Source organism: Coloeus monedula (assembly GCF_965178545.1).
Source record: "Coloeus monedula genome assembly, chromosome: 21".
Lineage (NCBI taxonomy): Eukaryota > Metazoa > Chordata > Aves > Passeriformes > Corvidae > Coloeus > Coloeus monedula.
This window is the reverse complement of record NC_138801.1, coordinates 10,464,912-10,482,793: the sequence shown is the minus strand read 5'-3', so window position 1 is coordinate 10,482,793 and position 17,882 is coordinate 10,464,912. Positions and strand designations below refer to the sequence as shown.

At 61.2% G+C, this 17,882-nt stretch overlaps 2 protein-coding genes across 2 annotated transcripts; one reads left to right on the top strand and one right to left on the bottom strand.

Annotated features, from left to right (window-relative positions):
- Window positions 1-3,446: 3,446 nt before the first annotated feature.
- LOC309580887 (ectonucleoside triphosphate diphosphohydrolase 8-like) lies at window positions 3,447-8,699 on the top strand (the record flags this gene model as incomplete). Its single annotated transcript, XM_082295160.1, has 9 exons — window positions 3,447-3,572; window positions 4,223-4,340; window positions 4,984-5,134; window positions 5,632-5,791; window positions 6,325-6,555; window positions 7,048-7,308; window positions 7,652-7,762; window positions 8,022-8,159; window positions 8,490-8,699. 9 exons carry the CDS (start codon window positions 3,447-3,449, stop codon window positions 8,697-8,699), a joined length of 1,506 nt encoding a protein of 501 aa, XP_082151286.1.
- A 1,908-nt stretch (window positions 8,700-10,607) lies between these two features.
- On the bottom strand, window positions 10,608-17,231 carry LOC309581082 (ectonucleoside triphosphate diphosphohydrolase 8-like; the record flags this gene model as incomplete). Its single annotated transcript, XM_082295497.1, has 9 exons — window positions 10,608-10,790; window positions 11,056-11,193; window positions 12,006-12,116; window positions 12,701-12,973; window positions 13,426-13,659; window positions 14,383-14,542; window positions 15,525-15,675; window positions 16,146-16,263; window positions 17,109-17,231. 9 exons carry the CDS (start codon window positions 17,229-17,231, stop codon window positions 10,608-10,610), a joined length of 1,491 nt encoding a protein of 496 aa, XP_082151623.1.
- Window positions 17,232-17,882: the final 651 nt, after the last annotated feature.

Below are 17,882 nucleotides of genomic sequence, written 5' to 3'. Positions count from 1 at the left end.
CCAAGGGCAGGCAGGAGGGGAGAGGCAGGAAGCTGCTGCCGATCTGGACACACAGCCCATAGCCAGGCTGGAATGCCCACAGCGATGGCCCTTGGGGACTGGAACACTCCCCATGTGTCTGCCCAGAGCTCAGCTCCCAGCAGAAACAGCCCCCAGACACCCCTAAGAAATTGTAGCAAAGCAAAGGGTCTGGTTCTCTGTGACAGGGCAGGTGAGATGTGCATGTGCTCAGCACCCCACAGCTGGTCCAGATGTGCTTTTCGAAATGCACAGCTCTCCCTCCTCCTCCTCCTGCACTGCCCTACCCCCTGCCACGAGCCACACAGGCAGGATGCCTGCCAGGAGCCAGGCTGACCTCGCTTCATAGTCCAGCTAAAAACTGCGGCTCTCCTGAGAGCCCTGGGCACAGCCCAGAGATGTGGTTTAAGCCCACCAGGGCTTTGAGTGGAACCTGGAGCTGTCATTTGGCTACACCATTCTCCTGTGAATGCATAAAACCCCTGAGAAATTCCCCTGCCCTTTTCCCAGGTCAGTGGAGAGGAAGGAACTTTGGCAAGGTCAAAGGAGATGCTGATTTCTATTTTGGAGTCAGCATCTCTGGCAATAACAAGAGTGACCAATCTCCTGTGTGGCATGAGATGCACAACAATGAACAGCAGCCATTCTTCTGGCCCATGTCATGGGACACAGGGCTACTGAAATCCCTTATTAGACCTTATCGTACAGCCAGGAGCCTTCTGTCTACAGTGGTTATGGCCAAAAGAGATAATATGGAAGCAGCTGATAAATCCCTGTCCTAGAAACAGGGAAACATTAAGGACGTTTTTGAGATATTAAAGTGGTCATCGATTCAAAGTTATCTCAGAGTCCAATCATTAACCCAGCACCCCCACGATAACCACTAAACTATGTCCCCAGTTGTCACATTCTCAGTCCTACCAGCCCTGCTGGAGTGTACCCAGATATAACTGTGCCATTGGGATGTGATTCATCTGCTCCAGGTAACAAACAAAGCAATGGCAAAAGTCCCCAGCCCAGCCTACATCCTGGAAAATTCTGTCCCAGGCACTGCGCAATGGAAGGACATGAATTGGTGATAAATTGCACCGTCCTGCATGCAGGAGAGGGTGGGAAACGGGCTCCTCCTGCTCTGGTAGGGGCTAATTCCCATTTTGACTGGACAGGAGGCATCCAAAGGCAGCACAGAGCCAGATCTCCCAGGGAGGAGAGCAGGGGACAGGAAAGGAGCCCAGTGGGTGGGGAGCAATGTGAGAAGCTGATCGATCTGCCCAGGCCTTCTGTGGCATCCCGGGGCTGGCAGCTCCAATACCTGCTACCACCCGTGCAGGTCCAGGCAGCAGCAGGGCAGGAGGAAGGTGGTGCTGATGCCTCCAGAGCTGCAGAGGAAGCACGATGCTGCACAGTGCCAGTCCAAACCTGGCCCAGGGCTGCACTTGTTTGTGTAGGGCTGGGCATGACAAAGGGTTTGACAAACACCTGCGGGACATCCCTCACTTGCAGCATCCCTCGTGCACAGGGAGCAGGGCCTCAAAAATTGGGACAAAAGGGTCAGAGCCACTGCTGGATCTAAACTGCCTGCTGCTTAGGACAATGGGGGGCTGACTTCCCACTGGGCACATTTGGGATTTGAAAGTCGAAAGGACTCTGAAGGTTCTAAGAGGGTGACAGTGGGTGCCAGGAGCATTCTTGCCAGGCAGAGCAGTTCCCTGCATCCCACCTCCCACCAGTGCTGGGGCTTGGCAGTGCCCTCCATGCCTGGTCCCTGTCCCCTCCATGCCCCTCTGCCCCCTGCACCTGGGCACCTCGTACGGCGAGTGGCCGTCCAGCCCTCTCGTCCAGCCCCACCAGCCCACGGACCGCGTTTCTCCCCAGCGCCGGCCCCGCTGCTGCCCAGGGCCCGCTCCCAGCCCAGCTCCATCGAGGGGCAGCAGCCCCGGTCCGGGCTGCCCCCGGCGCCCGCCCCGCTCACCCCGGCGGCTCCGGCCGCCGCTGCGGCCCCGCAGCGCTCGCCCCGGAGTCAGCACGTACCTGGAGCCGGGAGCCCGCTCCTGGGACAAAGGCTGCCCGCCGGCGTGGCCCTCCCCTTGGCCCCGGACCAGCAACCTGCCCAGGAGAGCGTTGGTCCGGGCGGCAGCGGGGCTGGGGCTGGAGAGCCGGGGTGGAAAGAGCATCCGGGCTTAACCATTTAGCTGCTGGAGGAGCGGCACAACCAGGCGCGCTCAGCCCGGGAGCGGGGATCAGCGAGGGGACAGACCCAGGCAGCCCCTGCCCCGGGAGCCTGCGAGTCCCTGGCGCCGGGACGGGGCAGCAGCTGAGCTCCGGGAGTCCCCAGACACCCCTGCACAAGCACACCGCGAGCGGCCGAGCCTGCCCTGTCACCCTGCTGTCACCCTGCTGTCACCCTGCTGTCACCCGGCTCTGCCGGACCCCCACTGTCCTGCTGCAGGCAGAGCCAGGCTGGCAGCGGGGCTCGGGACTGAAACAGGAAGGACCTGGCAGGTGCTGTCCCCACAGCCATCCACGTGGGATCCATCCCCACGGTCAGGGACGGAACTGTCCCCACGGCTAGGGAGCCATCCCCATTGCCAGGGTCCCGTCTGTCCCCATGGCCAGGACCTGCCCATGGCCAGAGCCCCGTGGCCGAGTGTCCGGTGCGGGCAGCGGCAGCCGCGAGCTCCCCGCTCTCTCCGCCCGCGGCAGCGCCCAGAGCCCGCCCCGGCCGGGGCCGTCCCGGACGTCCGAGAGCGGCTCCGCTCCGCTTTCGCTTCGCTCTGCTTGGCCGGGGCGGGCCGGGCCCGGGGCCGGCGGGGAACGGGTTGTGCCCCGATCGCCGCCCCACGGAGGGACGGACAGGGCTCCGGGCGCAGGTACGGGACGGCCGGACCGCGGCAGGCGGGAGCTTCGCCCCTGCCCCTTCCCGGCGGCTCGGGGCCAGACAAGCTCATGGTCTCCCAGACGCCCGCCTCGTGTCCCAGGGGGTCACTCAGGGGGTGGGGGGACCCCGAGGTGCCGGGAGAAGGGGACTCCGGAGAGGCCGGAGGCTCGGGGCACGGACAGGCGGGTTGGGGCTGCCCTGGCAAAGCCCCTCCCTCCTCGCAGACCCTCCCAAAACCATCCCTTCCCACAGACCCTGCCAAAGATTCCCCGTCCCCTAGATCCTCCCAAAGACCATCCCGCCCCAAGACCCGCCTCCCAAAGACCATCCCTCCCCCCAAACCCGCCTCCCAAAGACCATCCCTCCCCCCAAACCCTCCTCCCAAAGACCCTCCCACCCCACGGACCCTCCTCCCAAAGCCACCCCTCCCCACAGCCCTGCAGACCCTCCTCCTAAAGACCACACCCCCCGCAAACCTCCCAAAGACCCTCCCTCCCCAGTGACCCCTCCCAAATCCATCCCTTCCCACAGACCTCCCCAAAGACCATCAATGTCGCCGCGCCTGCTCAGGGCGGTGGGCCGGGGCTGGCTGGCCGTGCTGGGACTGCTGGCGGTGGCCGTCTTCGTCCTGGTCCTGATCCCGGCGAAGGATGCTGTCGTTCCTACCAGGTTCAAAGTAGGTGTCCAGTGAGACCTGGGGGAGCCTGGGAATGCCACCAGCCCCTTTCCACCTCTCATTCTGCCATCAGCCCTGCCTTCCTCTCAGCTTGCAAGTTTCCCCATAACGAGCCCAGCTTTTCAGGACTTAACCTCATCAAGGTGGCGCTGGGCAGATCAACCTCCCCCAAACCACGGTCCTGGCTGCTTGCTAAGGATGGGAGAGAGAAGTGCAGCCTTCTCCCCACGGCTGCTCCAGCTGCCCCCACAGGCACTCTCTTCCCTGTTTACAGACACCCAGGTCACCTGTTGGGTTTACACTTCTCTCCTCTGCTGCTTTCTGCTGCTGGTCTGCTAAAATATGTCAGGTTTTGTGAGATTTGCTAAAGGCCTGTGAGCAGCCTGAGCCCTTTGGGACATGCCCGGATGCCTCCCTGCTCTGCGACTCACCCCGCTGACCTGCGCGTCTTTCCTGAGCTGTAACTCGCTGGAGAGGCGAAACCGGGGCTGTTAGAGGTGGAGCAGGGCTGCTAAAGGGAGGCTGGACGAGCAAACCTCTGCTGCCCACGATCACACAGGGGAAGCAGGAGCAGAAGCTCTCAGAAACCCCCGTGGCACTTGGTGTGGCCCCGAGCCAGCTGTGACCCCATGTCCCCTGTGCCTCCCCAGTACGGTCTGGTGTTTGACGCTGGCTCCACACACACGTCCCTCTACATCTACCGGTGGCCCGCGGACAAGGAGAACGGCACCGGCATCGTCTCCCAGGTGGAGGCCTGCTCTGTGTCTGGTGAGTGTGCCAGGATCTGTCCTCCCTCTCTGCCAGCCTCCTGGGTCACTGCCCCAAACTCACAGTACCATTGCTGATCCAAGTCTTTCAGCCTGCTCTGGGCTGAAGGGAGATTGCCCTGTGAGGAACCACAGGAAAGGGTTAGGGGACAGTCAGTCTGCACCTGAGGGAGCCCTACAGTCATTGGGGGGTGCTGAGGTGGGTGAGGAATTTGGCCCCCAGTTAGAGCAGGTCCTGCAGCCTGTCCTGTCCAGATGTGCATCATGTCACAGCTTCGGATGCTGGACATGCAGTTTGCTCCTCCCTTGCCCCACTTTCCTTGGCTCTTACCACAACATCTGTTCACACCTTCTTTCATGGCATGCAGCTTCGTGTGCCCACAGGGCCTCCCCAAAGCTCTGCATGAGTCCCTGAGCAATCCGGTGTCTCTGCTCAGGTGGTGCCTGACTGCTCCCGGGGGCAGCCGTTTGCATTTTGGTGTCTGTGCTGCACCAGACACGGCAGGGCTGGGGCTATGGCTGGGACATCTGGGTATGTCTGAGCAGGCCCAGCAGAGCTCCCTGGGGAATGGGTGGACATGTCCCAGCTGTGCTGTCCCTGCGGGTGGCACTGGGCTCCCTCCATCACCGCTTCCCTCTGGCAGGACCCGGCATCTCCAGCTACGCAGACAACCCCGCGGGGGCCGGCGCCAGCCTGAAGCCTTGCCTGGACAGGGCCATGAAGATCGTCCCGGCCGAGCAGCAGCGGGAGACCCCCACGTACCTGGGGGCCACGGCCGGCATGCGGCTGCTGAGGTACCGGCACTGCCAGGCTGGCACCGCCCGCCCGCCCTGCCCGGCGCTCCTGCGCCGCAGCCGGGGCTGGCGCTGGGGCACACGGGCTGGGGCACGGGGGTGCTGCCCGGCCAGGCCGTGGCCACGGGCAGAGCATCCCTGTCTGCAGTGCCGTGGGGTGCCCGGAGAGCCGCTGGCCGTGCCCAGGGGACAGCCCAGCCCTCTGCAGCCGCAGCGTGGCAGCAGCCCCAGAGGGGATGAGCCCCTTGGCCGGACTGGTGTGAACTTTGCCGGTGCTCCAGCAGAGCCCGCTTTTAGGGAGCGCTTTTAGGGAGAGCGCCAGGGCGCCGGGTGAGGGGTTTGGGGTTTGCAGGAGCCACCTGCAGGCAGGGCAGTGCTGGGGAGATGTCTGCGAGCAGCTCCTTGGCAGGGCACCGGAGCCTCTCGCTGCCAGCGCGGCTCCCAGAGCTGCCAGCCGGGGCCTGCAGCCCCTGAGGGGTTTGTGCCTTTGCTGGCAGGATGGAGAACAGCACCAAGGCCGAGCAGGTCTTTGCCGAGGTGTCCAAGGCCATTGGGGAGTACCCTGTGGATTTCCGCGGAGCTCGGATCCTGACGGGGAGCGAGGAGGGCTCCTTTGGCTGGATCACTGTCAACTACCTGCTGGAGACCCTGGTCAAGGTGCAGCTTGGGGAGAGGGCAGGGCAGGGGGAGCAGGGAGAATGTCCCTGTCTGAGCTACAGCCAGGGTGCCTCATGCCCAGAGGAGGGAAGAATGGGGCTTTGGGGCACTGGGCAGCCAACCAAATGTCCCCTGCTGTGGTCGTGGGCTGCAGACTCAAGCCCATGAGTGTGATTAACAGGATCTTTGTGTCCAGCTCAGCCTGGCCCTGTGGAGTCCTGTGCTGACACACGGGCGGATTTTGGGATCACAGGGATACGGCAGCGGCGTCAGCCTCCGGGTGACAGAGTTGCTTTTTCCCTCCTCCAAGTGTCTAGATCCCAGCAGATGTGCAGCAGCCAAGAGGCCCCACCTCAGTGCTCTGTGGAAGTGTCTGTGGGATGAGGAGGATGTGGGCAGGCAGGGGTCAAACAGGGAGCCAGGAGCACGTGGAAGGTGCCTCTGGGGCTTCCGAGGCCAAAGCTCCTGGAGGGAAGGGAGCGTGAGTGTGAGTGGCTGCAGCTCAGCCTGACCCCTGCTGTGTGCTGGGCCAGTTCTCGTTTGCAGAGAGATGGGAACATCCCCAGGACACCGAGGTGCTGGGAGCTCTGGACCTTGGCGGTGCCTCGACGCAGATCACCTTCCAGCCCGGGGTGCCCGTGGAGGACAGGAACACGTCCGTGTTCTTCCGGCTCTACGGCACCAACTACTCCCTGTACAGCCACAGCTACCTGTGCTACGGGCAGAGCCAGGCCCTGAAGATGCTGCTGGCAGCCCTGCACCAGGTGCCACGGGGCGCGGGGGCTGCTCAGCCGTCTCCCAGGGCCATGGCACATTCCCCCAGCAATGTTGGGTGTGCCTGTGGGCAAAGAGTTGGGAATTGGCAGAGGCTTGGATTTTATCTAGGGAACCCCCAAATTCCCTCATTTGGGTGGAAGGAGGTGGTGGTTGCCAGCCAGGGCTCCCTTCTCCCCCTGTCTTGACATGGAGCGGCATTTTTGTAATTTCCCAAGCCCGGCTGTACCCGCAGGGTTTTTGCTGTCACCATTCTCTCGGCCTTGCTCCATTGCTGCCCAGAGAGAGGTTTCCCAGCACAGTCCCTGCACAACTGCCCGGGACAGAGGCAGAGCCCCGTGCTGTGGGAGCTGGGGATGCTCAGGGAGCTCACAGCTGGGCTGCATCCAGTCCTCCTGGGGTGTAGGTCCTGCCTTTTGGGATGGGCTGTGGGAAGGGTTTCAGTGCACCCCAGCCCCATTAATGGCTCCATCTCTCTCCAGGCCAGCTTGAGTGCCCAGATCTCCCACCCCTGCTACCCACGGGGGTACCAGGAGAACATCACCGTGGCCGAGCTCTACGACAGCCCCTGTGTGCGTGCACCCAGCTCAGCCAGCCCTGCCCTTGTCCTCATGGTGACGGGGACAGGGGACCCAGCCGCGTGTGGCACGGCCGTGCAGAGACTCTTCAACTTCAGCTGCGGGGCGCAGTGGCCGTGCGGGTTCAATGGGGTGTACCAGCCCCCCGTGCGGGGACAGTTCTTCGTAAGCAGCTCCGTCCCCGCGCCTGGGGGGTGATGGGAGTTTGGGCCATAACCCCTGGAGAACTGCTCTAGGGGAGTGTCTGAGTCGTGCCAGCCCTGGAGCTGGGATGTGCCTGACACATGGGGACACACAGGGTGCTGACCCACGTGCCAGGCAGCCCCAGACCTCTGCTCTCCCAGACCAGTCCCTGTCCCTGCGAGCAGCACTCCCAAGCTCCCTCCCACAGGGTCACTGCCATCAGTGCAGTGCTGAGCGGGGCCTTACAGGGACCCTGCAAAGGGGTGGGGGTATCAATGGCCTGAGTGCTTCACTAACCTGTCACCTTTGGTCTCAACACACACAGGCCTTCTCGGGGTTTTATCACACCCTTCACTTTCTGAACCTCACAGGAGGGCAGTCCCTGAGCTCGGTCAATGCCACCATCGCGCAGATCTGTTCCAGCAGCTGGAAGCAGGTGAGATTCTGCCCAGGAGTTCATTTCGTGGGCACTGAGGGCTCATCCACAGCCCATCCTCTGCTGTGGACAGCTGGAGAGAGCCAGGAGGAGCACAAAGGTCTCTGGACCTGGAGAGGGATGGGAGAGCAGCCTGCAGCCCCCGGGGCCTCCTTGCTCTGCCGGTCTTTGCTCCCAGCTGCACTGCAGGCTGTTCCCAGTGTGGGCACACCCAGCACTGCTCCGTGTCCAGCCTCCCCCTGTTCTCCCCCCTCTGCAGCTGCAGCTGTTGTTCCCCACGGCGAGCAGGACCCAGCTCCGTGACGCCTGCACAGCCAGCTCCTACAGCCTCACCCTTCTCCTGCAAGGCTACAAGTTCAACCACACAACGTGGCCCAGCATCCACTTTGTCCAGCAGGTACAAGAGCATCCAGCAGCCCCCAGATTCACACTGTGCCAGGAAGTGCCTTGTGCCCACCCTGCTGCTGCTGGGGATGGGGATACCAGGACAGCACGGCCCCACTGCCCGTACCCAGGGCAGCTCTTAAGCTACATTCATGCAGCTGCTGGGACACCTGGCCTGGCCCTTTATGGTCTCCCCCAGTTTATGTCACTGCTGGGACCTCTGCAGCCCCAGGTGGGCACAGAAATGGTGGTTGTAGAGCAGGACCTGGGGGTGCAGGCTCTTCTCTAGTTTGCCTGGTACTTTGCAGCCTTTGCCATCCCTCTTGCCCCTCTCTCTGTGCAGGTTGCTAACACAGATGTGGGCTGGACTCTGGGCTACGTGCTCAATCTCACCAACATGATCCCCTCGGAGCCTCCCACAGCAGTCACAGGCCTCCCGAGCTGCAGCTGGATAGCAGCCATGGTTCTGCTGGCCATCATGCTCATCCTCACCTTCTGCCTGCTCACAGCCACGTGCTGCCAGAGGAGCTCCTCGGGCTATGAGCACCTGTAGCAGCACTGCCTCCACCGAGTCCTGCTGCCACACCTCTGCAAGGAGCTGCTTCCTGGGAATCACGCCTGTGTGCCCAGGGGCCATGGACTTGTCCTGGGGGGCCCTGAGTTGTGGCCTGGTGAGCTGGCACTGGCACAGCTGTAAAGCATCCTCCTCACAGCCGTGTGCTCTCTGGTTCTCCTTTCCCCGCGCTGCTGGTTGAGATGCTCCAGGAGGGAGGGCTTGGCCATGCAGGGCAGGGGCTCAGCGCTGGGGCCTGGGGACCTCAGTGCTGTGGGGTGGCTGGAGATGGGCATCAGGGTGGTCTGGCAGCAGTGGGACTGTCACAGGGCTGGTTACAGCCCACAGCAGAGTGGGGCACACGTGTCCTGCCCCGTCCCAGTCAGGGTCTGAATCTCCCATGGCCAGCACCAGCCCCAGGGGCCGTGGCATTGGGGTGTGGGGGCACTGGCCTGGTAGACAGGACTTGGGCTCTGCCCAGGACTGGGAAGCCCTGTGAGGGAAGGATGGCACAGGCCCCTGCTCTCCTGCATGAAGGTCTCTCCAGTCCAGCTGCACCCTGTGCCTGACAGACAGCTCATCCTGCCTTCCCAACACAGGGTGACGTGGGAACACTTCTGGGACATGGCAGAGGCAGTTCCTTACATTTCTGGGGAGTCCCACTGGCAGCCAAGTGATGGGTGTGTTAGACCCCTCCTCTCAGAAGGAAAAGGCCTGTCCTTGTGCGCTGCTGGCTCCTCTCCAAGTTCCAGCAGACACCTCAGTGTCTCCAGGGACACCTCCCGTAGATTTGTTGCCTCTCCCCTGAGTCTCCATCATCACCAGCCCTTACTTGGGAGAGGGAAGGAAGGAAATCACAACTATTTGGGAGCAAAGTAACAGGCATTTCCGCACGTGCTGCCTGTTACAACGTTTATTTGGGTGACGAGAGCTGGGAGGTGCCCAGCATTCCACAGGGACGCCAAAGGTCTGCTCCTCACTGTAGGAACGCAAACAGCAACATGAACCATCCACAGGGCAGATAAAAACGAGCAGAACCAAGGGCAAAGGCTGTGGGCAGGACCCAGCTGAGGCACGTGCAGGGCAGGACTCACAGCCTGCTGGAGCCTCATCCTGACACCCACGGGGTCCAGGCCTTCTGCCCGTAGGACAGCGCTGTCTCCAGGAAGGCACTGAGGAGCTTCAATCCCTTTATTCCAGGCGAAAAGGAAGATGATGAGGTGAGGGGTGAGATGCGATGATGGGATGAGATGACATGACAAGCTGATGAGATGATGAGATGAGATGAGATGAGATGAGATGAGATGAGATGAGATGAGATGAGATGAGATGAACTCTCTGGAGGGGCGTGGACCACACTTCTGACTTTGGGTGCTCAGTTTTCCTTCTCTCTCCAAGCCCATCTCCACATCAGCCCCACAGGGACCCCAGAGTGTCCCTCAGGCTGGCAGGGACCCGCCTGGTTGTTGGTGACCGTGGTCACACCGGCACTGCATGGAGCACCCTGTCCCCAGGTGCCTGCACTGTGCCCCACCAGGCTGGCACTGGGGCACTGCCCCACGGCCAGGCTGGCTCTCCACAGCCCCACGGCCAGGCCGGCAGGATGGAGCCGTGTCTGTGACACGCAGAGCGGTGACAGGAGGCACACAGGCTTGGCTGAGGCTTCTGCAGGCTGATCCCATTGGGTCTCCATGGCAGTGGAGCTCCTCTGGAAACCTCAGAGAGTGCCTGTCTGCATGCTGGGGGCCAGCCCCACGGAAAAGCAGACCCCAGTGCTCTGGAGCTGTAGAGGTGAATGTGCTCAGCAGCACAGAGCCAGCCCCAGGCTGCCAGTCCTGCACTGGGGACTCCAGCACGGCCCTGCAGCCCTGGTCCGATCCCGCTGGGCTCCCAGACATGGCCAGGCTCCTACACCCACAGCAGCAGGAGCAGGGCAGCGAGCCCCAAGACGAGGGTGAGGATGATGAAGGTGATGGCCGCAGCCCACAGGGAAGGCCTGTGCCCCTTCACCCTGGCTGGAGCCTCGGCCGGGACCATGTTGGTGAGGTTCAGCATGTACCCCAGCGTCCAGCCCACGTCGGCACTCCCCGCCTGCCCCGGAGAGAGGGGACGGGGGGTTAGCCCTGCAGGAAAGCCACCGGGCCACCCACCCGCTCCTGCTCAGCCCAAACAGCGTGTCCCCACAGCAGTGCCACGCCAGGATGGGGGGCAGGCAGGGCTCTCTGGACCGCTGCTCCCCAGTACCCCCACAGAGGGGCTGGCTCCCCCCAGCACCCCAACATGGGGCTGGTTCTCCCCAGCACCCCACAACAGGGTGCTGCTCTGCTCCCCGTCACAGGCTGGGAGCACTGCCCACCTTCATCTGGAAGAAGATGTTGTTCCAGCTGGTCTCGTTGAACTTGTAGGCATCGAGCAGGAGTGTGAGGATGTAGTTGGCGTTGGCACAGTATTTAGGCAGTTGCTTGGGATTCTCTTTGGGGTAGCTGGAAGACAGCTGGGGTGGGGAATGTTTGGGGATGAAGGGAAGTTATTCACAGGCAATTTCTGTACAGAGACAAAGCCCTGACATGTGCTGCCTGAGCGGCAGTGGCTGCACAGTCACCAGCATCCAGAGGGAGACTTCTGGGCCAGGCAGTGATTTTGGATTTCTATACAGTGCAACTCCTGTGGGGATCTACACTCCACGTGGAAACACAGACGGATATTGTAGCTCCTCCTGCCCCAGATTCTCCCATCTCAGCCTCCTCCTGCAAGGGCCTCCTGCTCTCTGCCCCACTGGGTGCTGACACATCCCTGGGCTTATCCACCCCCATTTGTTGCCCAGAGAAGCTGTGGCTACCCCATCCCTGGAAGTGTTCAAGGCCAGGCTGGATGGGCTTAGAGCAACCTGGTCTAGTGAAATATGTCCCTGCTTATGGCAGGGATGTGGAACAAGATGAGCCTTCCAAATCAAACCAGTCTGGAATTCTATGATTCCAAGATTTGACTCCTCTCCAGCATGGTGCCAGCAGCTGGCTCTGCTCTCACCATCCTCCCTTGCTACAGACCCACCTCCATCCCCATTCCCACCTCCATCCCCAGCTCCTGGAGATGAGATCCTGCTGCCCTTGCCTGCCCTGGCTGCCCTTTCCCCAAGGGTGTATGAGCCACAAGTGGATGCAGGACAGTGCTGGCTCCACACAGAGCTCAGGGGTGGCTCTGCTGTGTAGGGCACAGCTCAGAACCAGGCAGCCTTGCTCCCTCTCCCCACCGCAGGACCCCTTTGCTTGTCAATCTTCCACGCAGCCTCCATCCTGAGGAACGTACATCCTCCCAGCTCCTGGTGCAGAGCCCCTCGATGGCCTCTCTGACCACGGCCAGCGGCTGCCCCTCCGTCAGGTTCAGGAACTTGAAGTTATAGTAAAAGGCAGAGAAGGCCTGCAAGGTGAGAGACAGAAACACCGGTGAGCTGCAGTGGGGACCCCGGGCAGCTGCCTGGAGCAGGACGTGGGGTTTTCCTTCACAGGGTTTGTCCCATCCCAGGAAGTCCCGGGGCACTGTTGTCCCTGTCCCAGCAGGTGATGGGCTGGGGGCTGGTGCACACAGCCAGAGCCTTGCCTGAAGGCTGCTGTCTCAACTCCTGGGTTTTCACCAAACACTTGGGGTTTGACAAACCCCTGTTTTATTAACAAATCCATGGGAGTGCCCAAGGCCAGGATGGACAGGGCTTGGAGCAAACTGGGATAGTGGAGGGTGTCCCTGCCTATGGCAGGGGGTGGCTCGAGAAGAGCTTGAAGGTCCCTTCCACCCCAAACCAGTCTGGGATTCGATGATTCTCAACACGGTCCCATTTGGGGATTTGGCTGTAAAACCACCCAGCAGCAATCCCTGGCACGCCCTCAGGCCGTGGTGCTTGGTCCTTGCCCCGTTCCCTGCAGGAGGTGACAGTGCCAGGGGGCAGCGGGGACACCCCAGCCCCGGGGCCGCCCTTCCGAGGAGGTGGGAGGACGGGTTTGCCTTACAATGAACTGCCCCCGCAGCGGGGGCTGGTAGACACCGTCGAAGGTGCAGTCCTGGCTCTGGCCACACGCCGAGAAGTTGAACAGCTTCCTGAGGGCTGCCAGGCACCCGCTGGCGTTGCCCCTGCCCTCCAGGGTGACGCTGCTGTCGCCCAGGGGCAGGCGCGGGTGGCTGCCTTCGGTGCAGGGGCTGGCGTGGAAGGAGGACAGCGAGACGGTCTCGTTGTAGCCCTTTGGGTAGCAGGGGTGGTGGACTCGTGTGCTGGGGAACGACTCCTGGGGACAGCAAAATGCAGCTGCAGCTCCTCCAGACCCTCCTGGCACTTTGCACCTCTGAGAAGAGCCTGGTCCTGCATTTCTGTACACCATATAAAGCCAGAAGATCCCAAACTGCCCCTTTTGACATTTTCCCCATCCCTGCAAGTGCCCAAGGCCAGGTTGGACAGGGCTTGGAGCACCCTGGTCTAGTGGAAGGTGTCCCTGCCCATGGCAGGGGAGTGGAACAAGATGAGCTCTAAAGTCCCTTCCAACCCAAACCAGTCTGTGATTCCGTGATGTCCGTGCTCCTCTCCACATTTGCCCTGCCATGCTCCAAGGAGTCTGTCCTTGCTCTCAGTCCTTGCTGACGCCTCTCCAGAAGAGCCCTGCCTGTCCTTAGTTTCTGCATTGACAGCTCTGTGGCTGGCATCATGACACCACAGGCCAATTACCCCTCAGCTGCCTCTCACCACAATTAATTCCTTTGCCAGCCGCTTCAGCATCTCGTTCTGCCCGTAGCAGAGGTAGCTGTGGGTGTAGATGTTGTAGCTGTACCCATACAGGGTGAACTCAGAGGCTTCATTCTGGCTCATTGCTGAACCTTCGGGCATAAAGCTGATTTGAGTGGATGCTCCTCCGAGGTCCAGTGCCCCGAAAATGTTGGCTGCCTCCGGACGAAGCCACGCGTGTGCTCTGGGGGAGTACTGCCAGGGAGAGCCGGGAGAGGAAGAGGAGTAGCACAGAATGCCCTGAACAGAATTCTCATCCCGTTGAAGGCAACAGGATTTTGTTCATAAATTCACTCTGCGTATGAGCCCCCCCCACCAGCCGGGGTATTTGTCAGAGCCAGGACAGAGAGGGAGCTCTCTGGTGGTCAGCAGGTGCTGATGTGCTGTGGGCTCACCTGGCTCTGAGTCACCATCTCCAGGCCAAAGTGCTGGTCGGGAGTGGCTTGGGGACCTGCCCTTCCCGAGGAGGCTGCAGGGGTCCCGGTGCAAGAGGAAGGATTTCTATCCAAGAATCCTCCAACAGCCCCCACAGGAGCCTGACACTGCCAGCACCCCTCTGAGCTGTGGCAGGGCTGGGACAGAGCTTTGGTCTGAGCTGCCTTCAGCTGGAGTCTCCCAGCAGCACAGGGAGATGGAGCTTCCCAGGGCAGGGAGACAAAGCCCAGCTGTGCTGCACTGACCTCGCTGTCCCGAGAGTCCCTCTGTCCACACGGTGTGGGGATTGCCCTGAGCTCTTAGCAGACACCCTCGTTCCTGAGTTCTCCCTCCTCGCTTGCTGTGGGCAAGCCAGAGGATGTGTCTCTTTCCCCTGGATCATTCCAAAAGCTGCCAACCCTGACCTCTCCTGCACTGAGAAAGCTTAAGGAAAATCAGAGAAGCTGTATTAGCCAAGGAGTGGGTGTTCCACCCCTCTCCCACCTTGGTGAAGGAGTCCAGCAGGTAGTTGATGGTGATCCAGCCATAAGCCCCCTCCTCCTCTCCTGTAAGGATTCGAGCCCCTTTGAAAGCCACAGGGTACTCCTGCATGGTTTTAGCAACCTCGGCCAGGACTTGCTCTGCTGCTGAGCTGTTCTGTTCCCTAGGAAGGGTGCAAAGGACAGGACACATAGCCAGCTACACTAGAGGAAATGCAAGGAAAGGGTCTGGTTCTCTCCCAGTTCCACATACTCCCAGGCTTTGCAACAAGCAGTCTGTTTGAGTGGGTGTTTCCTGCCATGTGACTTGCCAGAGCTGCTCACGAGGGGTAAATCCCAGCGGTCTCAGCTTGGCATTGCCAATCTAGGGGCAAGAGCAACCTCTCCCCTCCAGTGCAGCTTGATCCCAGTCACCCAGAGCTTTCCCAGGCCACCCTTCCCTGCCCAAGTGCAGGAGGCTGGAGGGGGTTGTGCTGCAAGGCTGGGGTCTGAGCATCACCCGCTGGCTGTGTCCAAGGCAGGGCTGGTTGCTGGCCTCCAGGTTTTTTTGGGAAGGTTCCAGCCTGGGTTCAGACCTCTCAGTGGGGAAGATGTCTCAGGGCTGTTCTTGCTCTCTGAAGTGAGCAACCTTCAGGCTATGGCCCAGCTCCTTCCCAGGTCTGATTGCCAGGGCACAGAAATAACATGAGCTTTCTGCAGCCATAAAACCAAGAGCCATGAAATGAAGGCTGGCATTTGAAGAGAGCTAATAGGGGCTGGTGAAAGGTGAGGGCAGGACCTGCAGCACTTCCTCACCTCCCACCTCTGCCCCACCAGCACCCACCCACCTGGGCAGGTGGCACAGCTCCTGGTGGCATCCCAATCTCCTTGTTTTCAAGGAATAATGAAGAGCAAACAGAGCTCTGAAGAGCATTTTTTGCTTGGAACTGGGCATGCAGCACCACCCTGGGACGTCCCAGCAGACATTGCTCAGGACAGTTCAGCCATCCCTGTGTCCCCCCCAGGCTGCCTTTTCCCCTTCCCGTCCCTCCCCAGTGGTTTGCTCATGGCACAGGGGGAGCTGGGGTCCTGGCCCTGTGCAGGAACTGTGCTGGCAGTGGCTGTTGCAGCTTTGTTCCTGCTGTCACCCCCACCCCACAGCATTACCTCAGTAGCCTCATGCCAGCCGTTGCTCCGAGGTAGGCGGGGGCATCCCTCTGCTTCTCAGCAGGAACAACCTGCAGGGCTTTATCCAGGCACTCCCTTAAGGAATTGCCAGCCTCAGGGGGATTGCTGGCATAGCTTGATATGCCTTGCCCTGGAAAAGAGTCAGGATGGGACATGGGATGGGCTGATGGGAACAGCTTGGGTCAGGGTTGTGGGAGCAAGAGGGCACAGGGCCATGAGGGCTGTCACCTCTTCGCAACAAAGGTGCTTTCCCAGGGCCCCTGAGACCTGAGTGACTCACACTTCCATTCCTCTCCCGCATCTCCCATGCTTCCTGCAGTGTCCCCAGTCACTACAGGTGACACCTTCTCCAGCCAGGACAGCAGCTGGGGGCGCCCCAAGGTGGAGGAACAAAAACTGATTCACCATCGAGGTGCTTTGGACCCCCCCAGAGCATGGGCACCCCACGGCGCTGAGGGCCCGGGGCTCAGGGAACACCCGGCCACAGCCACGGCTCCCCCGTGCCCGCAGTGCCAGCCCGAGGGACAGCGCTGTCCCGCCAGGTCACCCCACCCACCACCCGAACAGGGCAAGCAGAGCCCATGGCAGGGGGATACTGACCCTGCACATCGCAGGACAGGGTCTGGCTGACCACTCCCGTGTCGTTCTCCTTGTCTGAATCCCACTCGTAGACAAACAGGGAGGTGTGGGATGAGCCCGCATCAAACACCATCCCATACTGGAAGGGAAACGAAGACATAATCAAGGCGGAGGAGCAGCAGCCTGGCCCTGGCCCCATTGTGGCCCTGCCAAGGCAGAGGGGCCAGAAGATTCCCCAAAACCCATGTCTGAGGCACAAAACCCATCAGCTGTGTCGTGGCAGAGCAGAGCGGTGCTCGCAGCCCCCCGCAGTGACTAAGGGACTTTGTCATTCCCTTGCTGAGGCCTGTGCTGCAATGCCAGCTCACACAAACATTTCCTGTTGTTTCCTCATGCTTTTTTATTTTCTTTCATGGTCACATACCTTTTGTGTCCACACTGGCCCCACCGTGGGGCCTGCAACTCTCCCACCTCTCGTGCTCCCTGCTGCCCCGTGGCTGCACCCAGCCTGGCCAGGGATGGCAGGGCCTCACCAGGCGCTCTCAGCCACCTGCCTCACCCCCATAAAACCTGAACCTGAACCCCTGCCAGCCCATTCCAGCAGCTGGGGTGGGGTGCTGTGCCCAGGGCACGACAGGGGGAGGCAGGATGCTTGTGCCATGGTGTGAGGGTCGGAACAAAGGGCACACGGAGGTACTGTGCCCTGGCAGAGCAGAGGGAGCAGGGCAGGGCTCTGCCCTACCCACCCACCCCAAGGTAATCTCCAAACCCGGCACAGCATGGTGATGAGCTCCAGAGGAGGCTTCCCCTCTGACTTTCCTCTGCCTGCACCCCGAGGTGGGGACAAAACACCCACCCTGCTACTGCCAGGCAGGTCCTGAGCCCACATCCCCTCCGAGCCCCACGGACCAGCTGCTGGCTCTGGGCACCTGCCCAGGGTGACTGGGCTCACCACAGGTGCTCAGGGACCTTCTTGGGGCTCACCTTGACTGTGGGTGGCAGCGTCACATCTTCAACCCTCACCAGGCTGAGAACCAGGGCGATGATGGAGAGTGCCACCAGCACCCCGACGATGGCACTGGTGAAGGGCTTCTTCTTAGCCAGCATTGGGGTGAAGGCTCCTGGAAACCCAAACACGGGAGGAAGGTTGGACACCTGGGAGCAGCAGTGTCAGTGAGAGCTGCAAGGAGATCCACTCTGAAAGCTGACGCTGTCTCAATCTGTGCCACTGAGAAACCCCGGTGAGCAATCAGATCTTCTCCTGGGAAAAGCAATATTAGGGTAAAATACAGGGAGCTGGAGGGAAGAGGGGCTGGCTGCCCCGCAGCCTGGCGGAGCCATGATGATGGGACCACAGCCACCTCCCAAGTCCCACACCCGCTGCTGCCCGGCTGCCCACTGCCGGGAAGGGTCGGGCCTGGGAGGGGCAGGAGGAACCTGCAGGGAACGGAGGAGGGAGAAGCTGTAAAGGCTCGGTGTGAGGCACTGCAGCAGGGGAGGGTGGCTGTGTTCCCCAGGCTGTGAGGGAGCTCAGCTCACCTGCCCGCACTCCCGGAGCCCTGCTCCAGCAGCACCCAGGCTGCGCCCCCGTGGGACCCCGCAGGGCTCTGTGCTCCTCCGGATGCAGCCACCCCACTTTGGACTTGCCTTTTATATCCTTTGGGAGCAGATACTGCTGGAAAGTCTTTCCCCCGTTATTTTCTCTGAGAGCTCATCGGCCTTAGGCGAAAGTCTCGAATATCTGTTCTCCTGTTTGTC